This window comes from Panthera uncia (genome assembly GCF_023721935.1).
Source record: "Panthera uncia isolate 11264 chromosome B2 unlocalized genomic scaffold, Puncia_PCG_1.0 HiC_scaffold_24, whole genome shotgun sequence".
NCBI classification, from domain to species: Eukaryota; Metazoa; Chordata; class Mammalia; order Carnivora; family Felidae; genus Panthera; species Panthera uncia.
Genome location: NW_026057580.1, coordinates 66,074,668 through 66,096,801, shown reverse-complemented (window position 1 = coordinate 66,096,801; position 22,134 = coordinate 66,074,668). Strand labels below are relative to the sequence as shown.

Here is a 22,134-nt window from a genome sequence, read left to right as displayed (position 1 = left end):
CTACTCCCCTACTACTTCATATAATTTTTTGACTTAAATTCCAAAGGCCTTTCTCCTCTATCTGTCCTTCTCCATAGACCATACTGCTAGATATTAGTCTTCTATTATTTGGGGAGTAGCGAGAGAACAAAGGTAGCAAAAATGGAGTTTAGTAACCACTGGCATAAATATAAGACAAAATATTTGAATACGTACTTGTGAAACAAGTTTTTTACACACAACCCTAAACTAGATAAGAGGCTGAATTAGCTGAAGGAGGGAAGAGGGACAGGCACCTGAGGCACAAGCAGAGTTAGAGAGATGTCAGCATTTTCCAGATATTTTCCAGATAAAACACCATCTATGGTAAATATCAGGAGCTGTGCAGAAGCCAGCTCAAAGCATTGCTCACGTACATGGGCTAACACTGATATAAATTAATCACAATATATAACTTGGATATCTTTACCCAAAAAAACCCACAAAATAATGATAATAGTTATGACAATGATTATAATAATAACAGTAAACATTAATTGAGCCTAGCACTGACCATATGCCTAGCACTAGACTAAATGACTTATATAAATGATCTCATTTGCTCTTCGTAATAGTCTTATGTATTAGTCAGCTATTGCTGCAATAACACTTTGTAACAAGCCACCCTGAGACCCAGTAACTTATAGCAAGAGGCATTCATTATCTTTTTCATCAGTCCATAGGCCAACTGTTAGTTTGGGTGATGCAGGCTGAGATCTGCTGCCTAGCTCTGCTTCGGTCTATGGACAAGGGAGACTTGGCTCCAGGGTGTGTGTTAGGTTCAGATCTGCTCCACATGCCTCTTGTCATTCTGGGAAGAACTTCTACCTGGCACATGTTCTTCTCACAGTGATGGGAGGAGTGCAAGGGGCAAGTGAAAACACGTGATAACCAGGTTTGGAACCAGCACACTGTCACTCCTACCATATTCCATGACCAAGACCAGCATTAATCAGGAGGAGAAAATACTCTACCCCAAGAGAGATGGGAGTGAACATTTCTGAATTATAATCAAATATATTATATAAAAAGGTGGGTATATAGGTATTTTACACCCATTTACAGATGAATGAACCACAGCACAGAAAGGTTAAATGGCTTACCCAAACCCACACAGCTAGGAAATGAAGAAGCCAAGATTTGAAACCAGCCTAATTCCAGAACCTAGAATGTTAACTATCACTTTATATGGTTTTAACAAACCAGACTCCAGAAGGTATTACAAAGGGAAATATAGAAGCCGTGGTAATTTTACAATAATAAATGGGGCCTGAGGAGAAAAAGTGTGCAAGATCAAAGACTCTGACTATTTTGAGATCCTAATCAATAAAGATGATTTTCTCATTAGCTTTCATAGCTGCAGGAGGTTACATCATAGGAATCCACAGAAGGATGTGGGTTCATTTATTTTTAGAACCCCTCACCATAGAAGTATGTTAAAATTTTATCCACCTAAATACTACCTTTGTTACTTATTCCTATCCACCTACTTTGAAAGGGAAATCTCATCTATTCTGATAATTATGAGTAACCTATAAAGTGATTATAAAGTATCTCCTTGTAAAAACAATTAGGACTTCAGTGGCAGTCACATTAAATCAATATTGAAAAGAATTAAGTTCAATAAAAACATTAGATTCAGACGTGAAGGCATTCAAATACTCTGCATAGAAAGAAAGAAAAAACTGAGGCATGATTACAAAATATGAGAACTAAGGTACAAATATCGAAGACAAATTCCTTGGAAATATTTGTTAGGATAAAAGAGAGAGTCTGGGCTAGATGAGAAGCAAGAGGGAGTTCTATGGGGCACCTGGGTGGCTTGGTCTCTTGAGCGTCTGACACTTGGTTTCTGCTCAGGTCATGATTTCACGGTTCATGGGATCAGGCCCCGCGCTGGGCTCTGCCCTGACAGTACAGAGACTGCTTGGGATTCTCTCTCTCTCCCTCTCTCTCCCACCCCTCTCTCAAAATAAATAAACATTTAAAAAAGAGGGAGTTCTTCATCCAGTGAACTTCCAAGATGGGATGTTGACCAGTTCATGCAGCTTCAGCATCTTGCAATGCCCATGGTTTTTGAACTTCACATGCTTCCTATAAAACAAGTACTTTAAAGGGTTATTTTTCTTCTTTCTATAGTAGCAAAAGAATCTAAGATCATGAAATAGAACCCTAGGTCACTATTATAAGTAAAACCCAAACGTGCTGTATGAGTCCCATTTCTTGCTCTAGCTTTCTCTACTGTTAGGGTGATTTCAATTTCAAGTTGCAGCTGTGGTGATTCATTGCCTTTTAGAATAAGTAGAAAGCTGAAGCGCCTGCTAAAATATAAAACCAGGGGCACCTGGGTGACTCAGTGAGTTCGAGGCCTACATCGGGCTCTTTGCTGACAGCTCAGAGCCTGGAGCCTGCTTCAGACTCTGTGTCTCCCTTTCTCTCTGCCACTCCCCCACTCATGCTCTGTCTCTCTCTGTTATAAAAATAAATAAACGTTTAAAAAACTTTTAAAAACAACAAAATATAAAACCAAATAATTACAACTTAAGCAATGCATTTCACCTTTTTGGATCTTGATATAAACAAGTCAACTGTACATAAACATTTTTGAGACAATTTGAATATTAAGAATTTTGGTGGGGCGCCTGGGTGGCTCAGTCGGTTGAGCGTCGGACTTTGGCTCAGGTCATGATCTTGCGGTTTGTGAGTTTGAGCCCCGCGTTGGGCTCTGTGCTGACAGCTCAGAGTCTGGAGCCTGCTTCAGATTCTGTGTCTCCCTCGCTCTCTGCCCCTCCCCTGCTCACGCTCCGTCTCTTTCTCTCAAAAATAAATAACCATTAAAAAAATTTTTTGGGGGGCGCCTGGGTGGCTCAGTCAGTTGGGCGGCCGACCTTGGCTCAGGTCATGATCTCGCGGTCCGTGAGTTCGAGCCCCGCGTCGGGCTCTGTGCTGACAGCTCAGAGCCTGGAGCCTGTTTCGGATTCTGTGTCTCCCTCTCGCTGACCCTCCCCTGTTCATGCTCTGTCTCTCTCTGTCTCAAAAATAAATAAAACGTTAAAAAAAATTTTTTTTTAATTTTTTTTAATAAAAAAAAGAATTTTGGTAATTTTGTTAGGTGCAAATTGCATTATGGTTACTTTTTTTTTTTAAAGGGAAGTTTTTATTCATAGAAATAAATTTTGAAATATTTACGAACAAAACATTACGGTATCTGCGATTTGCTTCAAGATATTTTAGCATTGTTGCAAAGGGGAGTACAAAATGTTGATAACTTCCAAAACTGGATAATACATGTATAGGAGTTCATGACCCTATTTTTTCTACTTTTGTGTCAAGTTTAAACACTATAATGAAAAAGAAAAAGAAAAGAATACCCATTTAAAAACACCACAAAGAAGACCACTGTAAGAGAAGTCTAACTTGGAGTATGTCTTCAACAGTGAATAGACTTCTAAAACAAAATGGTAAGTTGTGAGCTGTATAACTTGGAACGTCCTTAAAACAGCATCACCAGTAGTATAAGCAAACAAGACAGCAATTCAGTTGTCTTTTGTATGTATGTACATGCTTACCCTCAGTAGGTACATAGTATAATTTATTCTGGAATTTAAAACAGTTGTTCTCCTAGAAGGAGAAGAAGCACAAGGACTCTATATCTGTATTTTTTATTGATTTGAAGGGAAGACGACCGACAGGTGAACAGGGGAGAATAACAGGTGTTCATGTTGTAAGCGTACCATGTGTCAGGCACTGATCTAAGTACTTGATTTTATAAACTCATGCTAATGTTAAAAATTACCCACTGATATAGGTATTATTGTTCTTCCCATTTTACACACAAGAAAGCCAAGTACTGAGACTAAATTACATAATTTGCCCAATGTTGCACTACTAGTTAATAGCAAAGCTAGGATACATATTCAGGGCATCTGGCCCCTGTATCTGATCCCTTAATCACCAAGTTTTGTCACCCTCCATGGAAAAAGTATCTCGTAGAGTTGTTCTTTGTTTAGACTTTGGGGACCGAGACTCTTATTCTTAGCAAATACAAGAGTTCTTGCTCCCTTTGACATCAGCACGTTCCTTTTATTTTGTCACGCACTTCAAACCTATTACTCCCAACATAGTCAGAACAGCCCTATAATATTCAAGCATATTTATTACACATGGTAATGGCATGATTTCAAAGAACAGAAAACATCACAGCAATCTCTTCGGATTGATTTAGACCAGGATAATTTTGAGAAACCACTCTGACACTGTAGTAGTTGACAATGTCATCTTTCTTACGTGGGTGTCAGCTTCTAAGTTATATGGCTTACAACTTACCATTTTGTTTTAGAAATCTATTCGCTGTTGAAAACATCTTCTGAGTTAGACTTCTCTTACAGTGATCTTTTTGTGGTGTCTTTAAATGGGTATTTTCTTTTCTTTTTCTTTTTTATTATAGTGTTAAACTTGACACAAAAGTAGTAAATGTAATGACCTTACATGATTTATCCTAATCACCTGATCTTCTCAGAAGGTATTTTGCAAATTCTTTTCAGCTCAGCAAGTTGATATCTCAGCTTCCATATTGCCAGGGTTAATAATGGAATGGTCTCTCTGTCTCTCAATCTGTCTCTTTCTCTTGAGATCCATTGTCTTTATTTGGCAAAAAAGTAATTTATGAAAGTCAATATACCTATGGGCAACATCATAATAGCCTTTGAATATGGTGACTTTAATTTTAAGGACTTTTAGTAGCTATTTCCAGAAAGGAATTAGTGTGAGTCTACATAGGGCTTTAAATTGACTCATTTAACTGAACTGGTCATTGAACTTATGAAAAGAATGGCTTGACTGAGTTTTATCAGTACATTTGTGTAAAGTGATTTCTTAGAATTAACTGACATGCTGACTTGATTGTTTGCCCTTAGATACATCCATCTCTGAATGAAATATTGTCTAATTTTAGGAAAAAAAACCCTGTATTTTAAGATAGAAGAAATATTTTCATGTAGTTTAGGGTTGTACTTATTACAATGGGGCAGCAGTCACTGAGAAAATGCTTTGCCAACTCTATAGTCTGAGGTGGTCAATCTTTATATATAATAAATGCAGTATGTCCTAACTCCCTTTCACCTGATGTTACCTGTATATGCATTATATGCAACAAAATGAGGGGTTTTCTGTACATACAATTCTATCAGAATTTCTCTAACCCTAGGGAATGGAGTCTGACTTACGTATTTCCTCTAAAGAGAAAGAAAGTATGTATTTCCTCTAAAGAGAAAGAAAGAAAGAAAGAAAGAAAGAAAGAAAGAAAGAAAGAAAAGGGGAATAAAAGAGAGACAGAGAACCAACAAGAAATAACAGAAAAAAGACTAGATTATAATTTTTCTAGAAAAGTAATTCTCAACCCCTGGCTGCATATTAGAATACCCCAAGGAGTATTTGAGAAAGGAATTAGTGTGACTACATAGTACGTGTACATACTACATACAAGGAGTATTTATGCCTGGTCCTCAAACCCAGAGATTTTGATTCAGTTAGTTGTGGTAATTTTTCGTCATCAGGAGAAATGCTTAAATCACAATGGAGAGCTAGCTGAACTTGCAGTGATGGAGACATTCTTTACCCTGGGCTTCTTGATCTTATCACAAATCAAATGCAACTCAAATAACTTCTGAACTTGAGTGTGATAGTGGATTAAAGATGGGAATGAAGAATAAAGATCTAGCACATTCATTCATATTCATTCAACTGACCAACAAATATCTATGTGGTGCCTATTCAGCACTCTATTAAGAGTGGGGTTGCAGTGGCAAAGAAAATAATTAAAGAAGAATAATAGAGCTCTCTCTGAAATCTTCCTTGTGGGCCTCAAGTTTCAATCTATGTTAATGCCAAGATCAATTGGGTTGGTTGGATGAAAGAGACAGAGAGAATGAAATGACCATAAGGACCAGATTAGTCTACTAGTTAAATTCATTCGTGGAATAAAAACATTTCGGTTCTTAATGGAACCCAAAAGATCATCTACTTTTGTTTTACAGATGAGTAATTTTAACCTTATAAGGGTTAATGACTACCCAATGATCATACAGTTTTTCAGGACAGAGCTGGAGAACCCAGATTGTTGACCTTATACAATGCTGTCTATGGTCAAGAAAAAACCTCAGCAGATTTTTTTTTCATTCCAAGTTCCTAAAAGAAAACAGTCTCTTAGAAAGAGCCTTTGAAAAAGAAAAAGACCAAGTTCTTCCCCTGTTGAGCTAATCCTAGTGTGAAATTAACTAGCAGCATTGCTAGTCAATTCCACATTGCTGCCCTGTTGGGAGAGAAACTAGGGAAAATGGAGAGTAGGTCTTGGTCTATTTCCTCCCTAACTGCAGTTGTTCTAAGGCCAAACACTGGGAATATTAGAAGGAGATAGCAAGAAAGGACTACTGTGTACATGGGGAGTGAGGATCTAAGAAAGGAAGAAGTAAAAATTAAGCCCAAAAGAAAAATTACAATGAAGAATTACATACTTTCCCACATCACCTTTGAGGGCTAATCTGTAAGATGGAAAGGGCATTCAGCAATCTTCCTGGTGATGAGGGAAATGCTGATCCACACTGTAAAAGAGATTCCATTTTACACCTGTTTGTTGGAAATTTTAAGGAGGCCGACAATATCAAGTGTTGAGAGAGTGTGATCAACGGGATCTCTCATAAACAGCTGGTAGAAATGTGAGTTGATAAAGCCACTTCAGAAAGCTATTTGGCATTATCTATTAAAGTTGAATATCCACATACCCTATGACCTAGTAATTCCAATGCTAGATATAAACTCTCAACATGTGAACCTGGAGGCATTTGTAAATCTGTTCATGACAACATTGTTGTAATAGAAAAAAGTCTGGAAGCAATCCAAATGTCTATTGACAGGAGAATGGATACAGTGTGATATATTGACTAAGTGGATATTACACTGCAGTCAAAACAAATAAACTGCCACTACACACACCAGTATGGGTGAATCTCAATAAAATCATGTTGGATAAATAAAAAAGGTCACAGGAAATTACGTTTAGCATGGAACCTCTTTTCAAAATAAAAATAACAAATATATAGGCGCACCTGAGTGGCTCGGTTAGTTGAGCATCTGACTCTTGGTTTCGGCTCAGGTCATAATCTCACCATTCGTGGGATTGAGCACTGTGTGGGGCTCTGTGCTGGTGGCTCGGAGCTTGCTTGGGATTCTCTCTCACCCTCTCTCTCTGCCCCTCCCCCCACTTGGGCTCATTTTCTCTCTCTCTCTGCCTCAAAATAAAGAAATAAAACTTTACAAAATAACATATATAAATAATATGCTTTTTAGAAATGCATGTATTATTAAATCGTATTTTTTAAAAATCATGAGAATGATAAGTACAAGATTCTAGATAAAGATAACTTTGGGTTGAGGAAGGGCCGTGGGATAGAAAAGTCCATACATACAGGAGTCTTTTGTCAATATTCTAGTTCGTGTGTTGGTGGTGGGTTCCCTGTATGTATTGCATTACATGAAGATCAACAGATCATTGGATTAATTATTTATCACAGTATAACAAATTATCCCATAACTGAGCAACTTAACACAATTAACATTTGTTATTTGACAAAGTTTTGAGAGTCAGGAATCTGCACGCATCTTAGTTCGGTGCTTTTGGTTCAGGGCCTCTCATGAGGTTAGAGTCAAGCTGTGAGTCACAGCTGCAGTCCCTGAAGGAACCGGAGGGTCCACTTCCAATATGGCTCATTCTCGTGACTGTTGGCAGGAAGCTCAGCTCCTCACCACAGGGGCCTTTCCATAGAACTCCTCCTGACACAGCTTCTCTCGGAGCAAGTAATGGGGGGAGGGGTGGGGAGAGAAGGAGGGAGGGAGAAAACACAAACGAAAGAGAGCCCAAGATGGAAATTGCAACGTCTTTTATAAAATTAATATTAGAATTGACACAACATCACTTCTGCTGGATACTGTTGACCACACTGACCAACCCTAAGGCAATGTGCAAGAGGACCACAACAGGTGTGACCACCAGGAGGCAGGGACCACTGGGCACCATCTGGAGGCCGTCTACTGCCACAATACAATAAAAAAGTGCAACGCATGGACGAACGATAAAAGTGTGTCAAGGAGCAAGTATGTGCACTTGAACTTGGAAAGTAAATGAATAAATAAGTAAGTACATTCAGTTCTGAAGACAACAAGATACAGGGGAAAGAGTGAGATGAGTTGGAGCTTTAATTCTACCTCTGTCACTTTCTAGCTTTATGACTTTGGGCAAGTCATTTGACTTGCTTCCGTTAAAAATTTTTTTTTTTCACATTTACTTTTTTTTGAGAGACAGAGACAGAGAGTGAGTGGGGGAGGGGCAGAGAGAGAGGGAGACAGAATCCGAAGCAGGCTCCAGGCTCCAAGCTGTCAGCACAGAGCCTGACGAGGGGCTCAAAATCACAAACTGTGAGATCATGACCTGAGCCGAAGTCGGATGCTTAACCAACTGAGCCACCCAGGCGCCCCTGACTTGCTTCCATTTTTAAAAAGGAATAAGGATATTCGGTTGAGTCAGTTGAGCATCTGGCTCTTGATTTTGGTACAGGTCGTAATTCCAGGGTTGTAGAATTGAGCCCCACATCGGGCTCCCTGCTGAGTGTGGAGGGTGCTTAAGATCCTCTCTCTCTCTCTCCCTCTGCTCCTCTCCCCTGCTCACACTCTCTCTCTCCAAAATAAATAAATAAATAAATAAATAAATTAAAAAATTAATGAGGATATTTACTTTCTTTTAAAAATATTTTATTACAAAAATATTCATACATATACAAAATAGTGTAATAAATGCCATATACTCATTATCCAGAATCAACAACTTTGTAGATTTTAGCATACTTGCTTTTATCTATTTGTTTCCCTCCAGAAGTGTCTTAAAGAGAATTCTTGAGACTGTATTATTTCATTCCTAGATATTTTAGCATACATTACTTTAAAATATGGAAATTTTCTAACAGACACACACATAAGGTCAATAATTCCTTTGTAATATCTAATATACCAGAACTATAATTCAAATTTCTTTAGTTGTCTCCTAATTTACTTTGTACACTTGGTTTGTTAGAATCAAGATCCAAATCAGGTCCACGCATTACACTTGGTTTGTTATGCCTCTCAAAATCTCAGTCTACAGGAGTCCTTTCCCGCATCTCATCTTAGCCCCTTTTCTTGTTGAAGGAACCCAGTCAGCTGGCTGTAGAATATCTGACATGCTGGATTGGTCTGTTTGTTTCCTTGTGAAGCTCTTTAACTTGTTCCACTCCCTCCGATGTTTCTAGAAAACTGGAAGTTAGACCTACAGGCTTGATGAGATTTTGATTCCACCTTTTGGGCAAAAATATTTCCTAGATGGTGCTGTATACTTCACAATGCCTGCCCAGTTGTGCGGAAGCCCACGTCTAGCCATGCAGATTGGTGAGTGGTTGCCAGTGGGGTCTCCAGTGCACCACCGTTGTTTCTCATCAACTTTGTGTTTTTAGTGATTGTTGCCTGAATAGGTTATTTCATAAGCAATCACAATATGGTGATTTCTTTTTTTTTTTAATGTTTATTTTTGAAAGAGAGAGAGACAAAATGAGAGCAGGGGAGGGGCAGAGAGAGACGGGGGAGTGGGGGGGGGAGGGGCAGAGGATCTGAAGCAGGCTCCAGGCTCTGAGCTGTCAGCACAGAGCCCGATGTGGGCCCCAAACCCATGAACTGCAAGATCATGACCTGAGCCGAAGTCAGGCGCTTAAGGGACTGAGCCACTCGGGCGCCCCTATATGGTGATTTCTTAAATCTATCCTTTCTTCCTCTCTTATCACATGGAATTAGGTTATAAAGAACTTTCCCTCATCAGCCTGGATTATTCCTGGCTTGTTCCCTGTTTCACATCAGTCCACCTCTCCCTGCAGCCATTGCCAAAGCAACCAGCTTCCTGCAGGTGTAACCTGCCAGCACTTCTCCACATACGCATGCATGTCACATTCTGTCCCCCAGGTCCTCTAACTCCGAAGGGTGGGATATCTGCCTGGCAGCCACATGACAGCCTAGAAATGTGAGGGGAATAATGCCCCAAGGGGGAAATTTGGACCAATGGGAGTTGGGAGCTGGTCAACTGCTCCTCTCTTGCATCAGGCTGACAATTATGAAGTATATTCTACATGACAACTCAAAGAGTCCCAGAAGGCTCAAAGCCTCATCGCCCACAGTGGTGACTAACTCGAAGACATCCTTGTATTGACCTCCTCTGATTCACTCTCCCTGGTCATCCACTGCTGCTTCCTGAGATTGCTATCCAAAATAAACCACCTAAAAGTAAGCTCTTGTTTCAGGTTCAGCTTTCAAGGGGGCTAAACCAGATTAAAACACCACTAAATATAATTCATAAAGGAAGGCAGGATAAGTGTTCAATACTTTCATGATATTGATAATATTCAGAGTATTGCCCTAATTATGTCTAATAATGAACTCAAGGATTTGTATGTCATCAATGAATTACAATCAGTTGTAGTTCTTACCCGATTTTGATGCTCAGATTGACCCCTTTTCAGCTAGTGGGAGCTCCTTTATGCTGATCCCTTTGTTCCATTGACCTGACCCATTAGACTTTATAATAGATTCCCTGATTTCTGGCACAACAGGGTGTCCCAGGCTCATCATACACATTTCTTGCCCCAGACCTGAAATCTGCCATTCTTCTAAAGGACTCAGCCCTTTTAAAAGGGAATGCTGTTTTGGAAGTATGATATGAATGCTAAAGGTACTCATTGCTATAGGATTATCGTTATTTCCTGGTCTTTTCAAGGGACAAAACAAATAAATGCTTCTCCTCCCCACCCTTTCCCCCCATAAATGTAAAAACTTCTGTTTTTTTTTTTTTAATTTTTTTTGGTCTTTGTTTATTTTTGAGAGAGAGAGAGAGAGAGAGAAGGAGAGAGGTGGGGAGGGGGGAAGAACAGAGAGAGAGGGAGACACAGAATCTGAAGCAGGTTCCAGGCTCCGAGTTGTCATCACAGAGAACTCAAGAACTGCGAGTTCATGACTTGAGCTGAAGTCAGATGCTCGACCGACTGAACCACCCAGGCGCCTGTATAAACTTTTCTTATTGGCCCATAAGAAACATTTTTGAAAAGGACAAGTTTTAAGTTCATGCTACTTCCAATTTAACTTTAATTTTACATGGATTCCACTTACTCATCATTCCTAACAATTCTAACATTTGCTTTTATCTATAACATATAAGAATAGTTTGAAGGAAATAATATCTATATTTCTATCAGCAATAAGACTACTGATTGAAGTTTAAGATTTCTTTGTAGGTTTATTTATCCTGAGAACATATTCCACTATAAGTGCACTATAAAAACACTACTTTCTAAAATCATTTAATTATTTACTTGATGTGTTTATGTCACCAACTTAATATACATTTAGATCATTTGCTTCAGTTTGTTTTCAAATTTTAGGAATTACATTTTTCTTTAAAATTTAAAATTATTTTGGATATGTCAAATATATACATGATTAAAATTTTTTTAATGTTTATTTTTGAGAGAGAATGAGAGAGAGAGAGAGTCTTTGAGCAGGGAAGGGGCAGAGAGAGAGGGAGACACAGGATCTGAAGCAGGCTCCAGGCTCCGCACTGTGAACAGTGCCTGATATGGGGCTCAAAAGTCAGAAGCTTAACCAACTGAGCCACCCAGGCACCCCTATACATGATTTTAAATTCAAAACTATACAGTCAAGGTATGTAAAGAGTAGTCTGTTTCATGCCTGTCCCTTCTGTTTCTTCCCAACCCAAATACATATGCAAGTGTATATTCATCTCATGCACCTATCTTACAGAAAAAAGAACACTATGTTGTTCTGCATCTTGGTTTGTTTTTTGTTGCTATTGTTGTTTTAAAGCTAACCCATATTCTGGAGCTCATGTTACATCAGTGTAGAGATGGCCTTCGTTCTTTTTCAGAGTTACACAGTGTATTTCATTACATGGATTTATTCCAGTTTATTCAACCACTCCCCTACTTGTGGTTGTTTGGTTTGTTTCCAATCTTGCTATTGCAAATAATACTGCAATAAAATTGTGCATGTTATTTTGTATTTTGGAAAGGGTTCCTAGAACTGGGATTTCTGGGTCAAAGGATAAATGCATATGTAATTTTTCTAGGGATTATCAAATTCCCTTCCATAGATGCTGTGAAACTATTTTATAATCTCACTGGCGATATGTGCTGTCTCTACAGCCTGCAGCCCACTAGACAGTCAAATTTTGGGGTTGTTGCTAGTCTGATTACTCGCCCCCTTTTATCATCCTGCCCCATAATATATCACAATGCTTTTCAACTGATTTGGAAAGCACTCTCTTGGCATAAACAATAAGTGACTGTGTTGAGGGTGGTAGAAGGAGGGTGACTGCAGTGTCCCTATCTATTTCCACTCACCTAATCATAGAAATGGCCAAAGCCCAAAGCATACACCATCCTTGCTAAGACCTTGTACTTCCAAAGGCTGGTTTAGGTTTCCAGCCAAAGAAAAGGACATCAAATACAATTTCACTTGTTTCTAAGGTCAGCAGAAGGCAGAGAGGACTGGTACTTTACCAATTTCAGGATCCTGAGAAAGGTGTAGGAGGAACCATGACCATCTTTTGCCACCTTGCTGTCTCCAAACAACCCCCAAGTTCCAAGGAGTTGGAGAAGTCCCTGTGTATGGCAGGAAGTTTCCACAGATTGTGGAGTGACCACTTTAACTTGCAGGGCTACTCATACCTGGGACTTCTTTTTTGCTGCTTTGTAGGAGTAAATGTCATCAATGGCCTTTGTTTGTTTTGGTTTGTTTTTTTGTTTTTTTCAGCATCTCCCATTTTCCTATATTCTCATGGCTGATTCTGCCCCGAGGGACAATGTCCTGAGACACATCGGGTTGTCACAACTTCGAGAGGGGTACTGCGGGCTTACGTAGAGACCAGGGATGATGCTAAACATCCTACCATGCACAGAAGAGCCCTCCTCCCCATAACAGAGAATCCCATGCCCCCAAATGTCAATAGTACCAAAGTTGAGAAATCTGCAAAATGAGTATTACCAGTGGCAGAGGAAGGTCAGAATCACAGATATTTCTTCCCCTGCTCCTCCAAAAGCCACTAGCAATTCAGAAATCTCTTTAGTCAGAAAGACTCAAAGGAGTTATATATTTATGTGGAAGATTAAAGAATAAATACCATTTTAACCTTCTAAAAACTGATTATCATTAGGTATAGTGCAACCTTTTAACTATAAGTATAAAGGAAAGTGCTGATTATTTAAAGTAAATGGGACCAAGAGTCCCATGAATAATCAAAAACTTGGTTAATAGAGTATGACCAGAGAATAATGCATTTGGCTTCTGTGGAAAAATTAAAGTACATGCTATGAATTGGTATTAAGGAAATTGCATGAAAAGTTAGTCTTAAGGTTCTATGATTCTGAAGAAACAGCCTCAGGTGCACAATCTATTGCATTCAGTCTTTATCTCTCTTCATTTTTTCGTGACTTCTTTCACCTTGGATAACCCAGAAGCTCAGGCCTTGGAACTTTTTGAAACGGTAAGGTATCTCACTCTCCACATTTATTTTCATCTAGAACAGAGCTGAATTTTATTGCCAGGAGTTTGTTATCTCTTCCACAGGAATTATTTTGAACTTCAGCTTGCCTTACTTATTTTGCGGGTGTAGACTGTGTTTAACACTTACAAGCACAATTCACTTGATCTAAAATGTATCCCTGAAAAGTTATGCCTAAATTGAATTTTTGGAAATAAAATCAGATTTTTAAATCACAAAGAATAATTGCTATTTAAAGGGAGTCTGAAGCTAATTTGTAGAGAAAAGCATCTTTTTGCAAAGTGAATAATTACTTTAGTTTGCCTTTTTTTAAATCTGAATTTTTACATGTAGCCAGAATCTAGTCCAGTACTGTGCAAGATACTAATTTTTAAAATATCGATCATGAATTTGAAAGGATTTTGAAAGTTGAAGGTTTTACAAGTTTTTTTAAAGATTTATTTAGTTTGAGAGAGAGAGAGAGACAGAGAGAGCAAGAGGGGGAAGGGCAGAGAGAGAGGGAGAGAGAGAATCCCAAGCAGGCTTTGTCTCGTCAGCACAGGGCCAGATGTGGGGCTCTAACCCGTGGATGGTGAGATCATGACCTGAGCCAAAACCCAAGTCGTATGCTTAACCAGCTGAGCCACACAGGCATCCCTAAAAGCGTTTTTAAGAGAGTAAAACTGGGTAATATATTCTTCATTAACAGGAGTTTTGTAACACTTGTTTTGGGTGATGTGACAAGGGGCAGGACGCTAGACATACCTGAACAAAGAAAAGGTAGCATTACCTAAAGGATAACCACATCGACTGCTTCCCCTCAGCAATGAAGAGAGAAGCATGGTTGGTAGTTTGTTACTTTGTGTAATGCTGTGGTTAAGAGCATGGATTCAGATACCTGACTGGCTGAGATAACATCCCTGTCTAGTGTGGCCTTAGACAATTCACACAGTCTGGATGTGCCTGTTTTCTCACCGAAACATGGAGAATACTAACACTACTTAATAGAGTTGTTTTGAGTATTCAATGAGCGAATACGTGAGCTGTAAGTGAAAAGTACTAGGGCCAGTAATAGTTTTGAATCCTGGATGGTGAACGTTGCTTCCTTCGGGTGAGAAAGGCGAGAGGCTGGGCGTGGGCCTCTGCACCCTTGTGGAGGCATGGCTGCTTCTGCCTGGGTCATACACAGGGGGAAACCGAGGCTCAGCGAGGAGGCTGGTAATTAGGAAATTACCTTCTCCTTCCTTGGGAAGGAACCCTTCCTTGGGAAAAAGAACCCTTTCTGCCAGGCCACGCCACCTTCTGTCTGGTTGGGAACTGAGGGCAAAAAGGTCTCAGCCGCGCGCCTTCACTTTGCGTCTCAATGCTGAGTAGCGGCGGGTAGCTCCAAAAGCCCCGCCGGCCTAGGGGCCCTCCCTCCTGCCCTTCCACTACCACTGCCAGGGGCTGGGGGCGGACAGCTGCGAGAGGCTTCCGAGAGGGGCCGGCATCCCCGCCCGAGGCCCCTCCTTCCGGGAGGGCTGGGAGCCGCGAAGAGACTTGGTAGACACAGACCCTCGCTAATAACACAAATATTCACGTGTGCCCTCTCTGTGCTGGGAATTGGGCACGCCCTGGTCAGACTCCGCCCCCGCTCCGAGCGTTGGAGCACCACACAGCAGCCCCCCACGCCCCACCCCAATCCAGGACAACCTAAATCCTTCAACCTTGGGTGAGGAAGGGTGTGGGAGGAGCCTAAACTTTCGCCCTACCCCTCGTCTTCCGCGTTTCATTACCAAGGCCCCCTCCCTTCTGGGGGCGTTCACGACTGTGTCGTAAAGTAGGGAACATTCTTTGCTCCCAAACAGCCCGCCTCGCTGTCTTTACGACAGGCCGTATTCCACGCCTCCAACATGGCGTCCCCCATTTAAGAAGCGGCAGTAGTTTCTACTCAGGTGGCCAGGGGCAGTGCTGAGCTTGGGCTGTTGCGTGTGTAGCCTGAAGTGCTGAAAGCTGTAGTTAAAGTTCGTTTCTAGTCACGATTCCAGGAACTCTCCCTTCTTTCAGGGTCAGGAGTTGCCGGTTCCTTCTAGTTCCTGCAAGTTCTTCCTCTGCCCCTGGTTTGTTCCCTGCGCCACCTCCGGACACCCCCAAAATCCCTGACACTCCCAGACTCAAACTATGAGCCTTCGGCGGCTGCTGTTGCGCTTACCCCGTTATCTCGGGGTCTCGGGTTCCCCGCGACGCTTGTGGTGGTCCCCGTTCCTCGATACCGTCTCTTCGGTGGGCTCCTGGCGTGGTCAGTCCTCCAGGTCCCCGGCCCACTGGAACCAAGTAGTGTCAGAGGCGGAGAAGATCGTGGGCTATCCCACGTCGTTCATGAGCCTCCGCTGCCTGCTCAGCGACGAACTCAGCAACATCGCTATGCAGGTGCGGAAGTTGGTGGGGACTCAACACCCTCTGCTTACCACGGCCAGGTGAGCTACTCCCTCTCCTCCTGACGCACTCCCACCCACTGGAGTTCTTTTTCCTGGCCGATGCACCCTTCCTGCCTCGCTCAGCCTGGCTCTCTGCTCATTTCTTTTTACCCCTTCCTTTCCTCAGACCTGTTAGACATTTGGTGTTTTATCTTCTCTAGTCCACTCATCGTAACTTTCTTCCTCCTTTTGCTCATATGAGCGGATAAGTGGTTTTCTTACCTTTTTAGTGTTTTTGCTTCTTAATTATTCAGGGTAAAGATGCCTCAGTGAATTATGGAGAAATCGAGTAAGGATGTGGGTTTGAGTCACCTTTCTAGGAATGGTCTTTTAAAAGCGGGATAGGTTGATTCTCGGTTCCGCGCTGTTCAAGAGGTCGCCTCCAGAAAGAATGGGGAGGAGGAGATATGCTGAAGGTAGAGAGTTCTTTCTAGGGAATGTCCCAGGCTTAAGGTAGGAATTTATTCACACAGGAGTCACGATCCTCTTGGGATTTTTATCAGTTAGGCTGGACTACTACTGTGAAACTTGCTATTAGGATGTTAAGACCACAACTTTTGCTTCCAGTAAAAACAAACAAAAACCTTTTTTATTTGTAAATAATTTCAAACATACTGAAAAGTTGCAAGAATAAAAATAGTACGAAGAACACATCTGTATACCTTTTAATCAAATTCATCTATACATATATACACACTATTTACATGTATATGTAAAACACACATATGTATCTAGTGAATCATTTGAGAGTAGATTGCATACATCATGATCCTTTACACCTAAATAGTCAATCGTGTATTTCCTAAGCATTGGAATATTCTTTACATTATTTAAACACATTTCATATTGATACAATACTTTTATTTAATCTACCATTGATATTCCAGTTTTGCTAATTGACTCAGTAATGTCCTTTATAGCTTTTTTCTCTAGTACAGGAACTAGCCTAGCCTCACATATTACAGTTAGTTGTCATGTCTCTTGAGACTCCTTCTGTTGAGAACATTTCCACAGTTCTTTGCTTTTGTGAGTAAAGCAGTAGTTCTTAAATGGGGCAGTTTTGCCTGCTAGAGAACATTTGGCAATATATGGAGATGTCATAACTGGGGCATGCTACTGACATTTAGTGGGTAGAAGTCAGAGATGCTGTTGAACACCCTGCAATTCCCAGAACAGTCCCCACCATGAAGAATTCTGTGTCCCCCAGTGTCAATAGTACCAAAGTGGAGAAGCCTTAGACAAAAATATCTTTTCCTATTTTCTTTTATTAAATTAAAGTTTTATTTTGAGGTAATTATAGATTCACTTGCTGTTGGGAGAAATACAGAGAGATCCAGTTTTCCCAATAGTAACATCTTGTACAACTGTAGTACAATATCAGAAGTAGATTAATGGCATTGATATAGTCAAGATGGAGAACATTTCTGTCACTAGAAGGATCCCTTACGTTGCCCTTTTATAACTACTCCCACTTCCCTTGCCTTCCCCCTTGCTATAATTTTTTATGAGACACCTGCCATTTCTTTGTCACTACAAAAGTTACCAAATAGCTGTAATAAAGTGATTTTATTTGTTGGCATTATCTCCAGTGATCAGGAATGTCATTTTATGACTGCGCTAAACTTGTCCTATAGATGGAATATTAATTTTGCAGAGATTTTAGATGCTATACACTCAAAACACACACACACACACACACACACACACTTACATGTTTTACAGCTTAATAATTGAAGTATTGAGCTTTCCATCCAATTTTAAAACTGTACTTATGAATCCTTTTGAAACTGTCTGTACTTCCCAGTCCATGCCCCTGAGCCCCAGGGTACTGGATTTTGTGTTTATTTTTCCTTGTTAAAAATTGTATCAGTGCTCCTCTAAATAATACCATGTTAAATTTTGGTCACTTTTGAAATTTATAAATATGATAGTTTGTTGCATGGAGTCTGCTATGTGTAGTTTTTTATTCATAATTGTTCCTAAGATTCATCCATTTCATGTTTAATTGTACTTCATTAGTTTTTCACTGGTGTATGAAATCCTATCGTGTGAATATGCCACAGTCTTCTTTCAATCAGCATTTGGGTGGTTTGCATTTTTGTTATGAAAAATGCTGCTGTGAATGTATTTGCACATGTCTCCTGGTGTACTTGTCTTGAAAGAATAGATGCAGGAATGTATGCACGTGTTCAGCTTTAGTAAATAATACCAAATTGTTTTCCAAAGTGATTGTGCTAGCTGACACTCTTATGCGCAATGTCTGAGTTCAGATTATTCCATGTTCTTGCAGTACTACAACTATGAAATTTCTTATTTTGGTCATCAAATAGTGGGTTTCACTGTGTGTGGTGGGGGTTGGAGTAGTACATTGCATTGTGCATATTATACTCGTTGTAATAAAACATTGAAGTGAAAAGGGTAGAGCTAGAAAAAGTGTTATTAATGTGTATATTCTGAGAATTATAATTCATATACTTAGTTGCTAGAGCATCACATAGGGTGTTGGAGAAGATCCCTCCTGAAGCCACCAGAGACACACACTAGATGAAAGCTTGTAAGACTAGTGGCTCTAAAAATTTCCTGGTTACAGCTTGCCCTGCCTGCCCCGTACCATACTACCGCAAAAAAAAATGGGGAGGAACAAAATAATTAAGTTTTGGCAAAGGTGTTGTGGTGACATACATGGATTGCTTTATTTTGTAAGAAAAGAGCTAATGTGTGTGTAGTTTTATTATATTTACTTTGATAGTGTATTGTAAATTATTTATTTAAACAGTCTGAACTCACAGGCAGTCAGTGAACAAACAACTTTTAGGGAGGGAGTCCTGTATTTATTTGTTTTAGCTGTGGAGCAGGCATTTGATCATAGAGTAGGCAGACTGTGATTTTTTTTTTTTTTTTTTTTTTTTTAGTTCATTTATTTTGAGAGAGAGAACATGAGCAGGGGAGGGGAAGAAAGAGAGGGAGAGAGAGGATGCTAAGTGAACTCCATGCCATCAGTGCAGAGCTGGTTGTGGGGCTTGAACTCATGAACTGTGAGATCATGACCTGAGCCAGAATCAAGAGTCGGACGCTTAACCAACTGAGCCACCCAGGCACCTCCAGACTGTATGATTATTGTTGAAAACGTGGATTAAGCAACTATATTTTTTCAATTGATGTACACCTTACTTTGTTGAAATCTTATCAGCAAAGTATTGATAATTAAGAGGAGAATGCTCTCAGTATGTTAGCCAAGAACACAAAGACCCCTTGTAGTTGATTTAGGTAGGACTATAGGAAACTGGACTTGGTAAATTCTTTTACAGTTTCATTTTAAATTTTGAGTTTCTGTGATTTACTTAAATCGATATTCCAGCCCCTTGGACCATTTTCCTTTTTGTTTAAATCCTCATGGAATGTTAGAGATGAATCATGTCTAATAACCTTAAAATTTGGGTGAAGGGTGGCATTTTGGGCAAACAGCAGGAGAAAAAAAGCAAATCACCATAATTTATTATTCACTGCCTTCTCTTTCTTTACCTAAGCCATCTCATCAAGAAAATGAAAAAGAGCCTAGAGGTATACTCTAACAGATTCAGAAGTGAGATTAAATTTAAAATCTTGAGACTTGGTGAAATAATGACTTTATTACTAGGAACAGTGTAGCAATTAGCTAATTTTTACCCTTGTTCTTCTAGATATCCTAGGATCTTTATATTGTAAGTTCCAGTTAGATAAAAGAAATCCTCAATTAATTAGCTCAATGTTTACTGAAGCTTATGGAGGAAAATAAAGAAGTCTAAAACATGGACCGTGTTCCCTGATGAACAGGCATTGTGTTGGACACAATATATTTACAACTATCTACGAGAAGGAAGTAAATGACTTGTGGCTAATGAGTAGTGGCGATATATTAGCTATTTCATTTAGAGATACTGAAGTGTCCTGGAATAGTAGAGAATCTCTCATGAAGAAATTGGGATGTCATTAGGATCGGTGGACAGAAATTACATAGGTAATATTTTAGGGTGGTGGTAGTATATTACATATTGTTTCCTTTGTGATTCTTTTTTCTCCTTTCTTCCCCAAGCTTTCATACCCATAGTAGGTATAGGGTAGACCTTAAAAGCAAGAATAAGCAGTGTAGTAAAGTAAAATCAGCAGCAAGAAAGGAGCTAGAATAGCTAAAACAATGTTAGGGAAGAAAAAGTGGGAGGAATCATTCTATATAATGTTAAGTCTTAGATATAATTTCATTGATCAAGACAGTGTGGCATTGGCAGAGTAGTAGACAGATCGATGGAACAGAATAGAGAACCCAGAAATAGATCAACACAAATATGCCCAATTGATTTTTGACAAAGTAACAAAAGCAATTCAGTAGGAGAATAGTCTTTTCAACAAATGGTGCTGGAATGATTGGACATCATTGACAAAAAAATGAACCCTGACCTAAACCTCACACCTAAAAAAAAAAAAAAAAAAAGTAAAATGGATACCTGTGAGATCAATGTAAAATGAATTTAAATGTGAAATGTAAAACTATATAACTTTTATAAAAAAAACACGAGAACATCTCCAGGATCTAGGGCTAGGAAAACAGTTACTAGACATAACACCAAAACCCCATTTCATAAGAGAAAAAAATCTTCATTTAATGTACTTCATTAAAATTAAAGTCTGTGCTCTGTAAAAGACCTGGTTAATAAGATGAAAAGATTAGCCACAGATTAGGAGAAAATATTTGCGAATCAAATATCTGAAGGACTTGTATCCAGAATATGTAAAGAACTCTCCAAACTCAGTGGTGAGAAAGTAAACAGTACAATTAGAAAATGAACAAAAAGAGCCTGTAAACATAAGTAAGCTTGTATAGCATTAGCCATTAGAAAAATGTAAAACCATGATGAGATAACTACTACATACCAAATAGACTGGCTAAAATTTAAAATACTGATAATATGAAAGACTAGTGAAGATGCAGAGAAACTGGGTTTCTTTTATATTGCTGATGGGAATGTAAAAATAGTACAGCCACACTGAAAAACAGCTTGGCAGTTTCTTATGAAATTAAACATACATTTACCATATAACCCAACAATCACACTCCAGAGAATTTATTCCAGAGAAGTAAAAACTTATGTCAAAACCTATACACAAATGTTTACAGCAACTTTATATGTAATAGCTAACAACTGGAAATAACCTAAATGTCATTCACTGGTGACTTGTTGAACAAATGGTGATACATCCATGCAATGAAATGCTGCTCAACAATGAAAAGAACTGAACTATTTATTCATACAACAATTTGAATGAATCTGGAAAGAATTATGCTGAATGAAATAAGTCATTCCACACTACTGGTAGGAATGTAAAAAGCCACTACAGAATACAATATGGTGGTTCCTCAGAAAATTAAAAATAGAGTTACCATATGATCCAGTAATTCCACTTCTGGGTATATATCCCAAAGAATTTAAAGCAGAGTCTCAAAGAGATACTTGTTCACTCATGTTCATAGCATCATTATTTGCAGTAGCCTAGAGGTGGAAGCTACCCAGATGTCCATCAATAAGTGAATGGATAAACAAAATGCCATATACATTTAATGGAATATTATTCAGCCTTAAAAAGGAAATTCTGGTACATATTACAACATGATGAACCTTGAGGACATTATGCTAAGTGAAATAAGCCAGTCACCAAAAGACAAATACTGTATTATTCCATTGATATGAGGTATCTAGAGTAGTCTCATTAAGAGAAACAAAGTAATATGGTGGTTACCAGGGGCTGGAAGGAGGGAGTAATGGGAAGTTGTCATTTAATGGGTGTAGTGTTTCAGTTTTGCAAGATGAAAATGTTCTGGAGATTGGTCACATGGCAATGTGAATATACTGAACTGTACACTTAAAAATGGTTAAGATGGGGGGGGGTGCCTGGGTGGCTTAGTTGATTGAGCATCCAACTCTTGATTTTGGCTCAGATCCTGATCTCATGGTTGTGAGATTGAGCCCATGTCAGGCTCTGCGCTAAGCATGGACCCTGCTTAAG

General features: G+C 39.4%; 1 protein-coding gene across 1 annotated transcript in view; it reads left to right on the top strand.

Moving 5' to 3' along the window:
- The first annotated feature begins 15,111 nt into the window (after positions 1-15,111).
- The window catches only part of PDSS2 (decaprenyl diphosphate synthase subunit 2), a 263,597-nt gene continuing 256,574 nt past the window's right edge, over positions 15,112-22,134 (top strand). Inside the window, exon 1 of the mRNA XM_049654088.1 lies at positions 15,112-16,095. Coding sequence (XP_049510045.1) covers positions 15,800-16,095 — 296 coding nt within the window. The 5' untranslated portion in view covers positions 15,112-15,799. The remainder of the gene's footprint in view (positions 16,096-22,134) is intronic.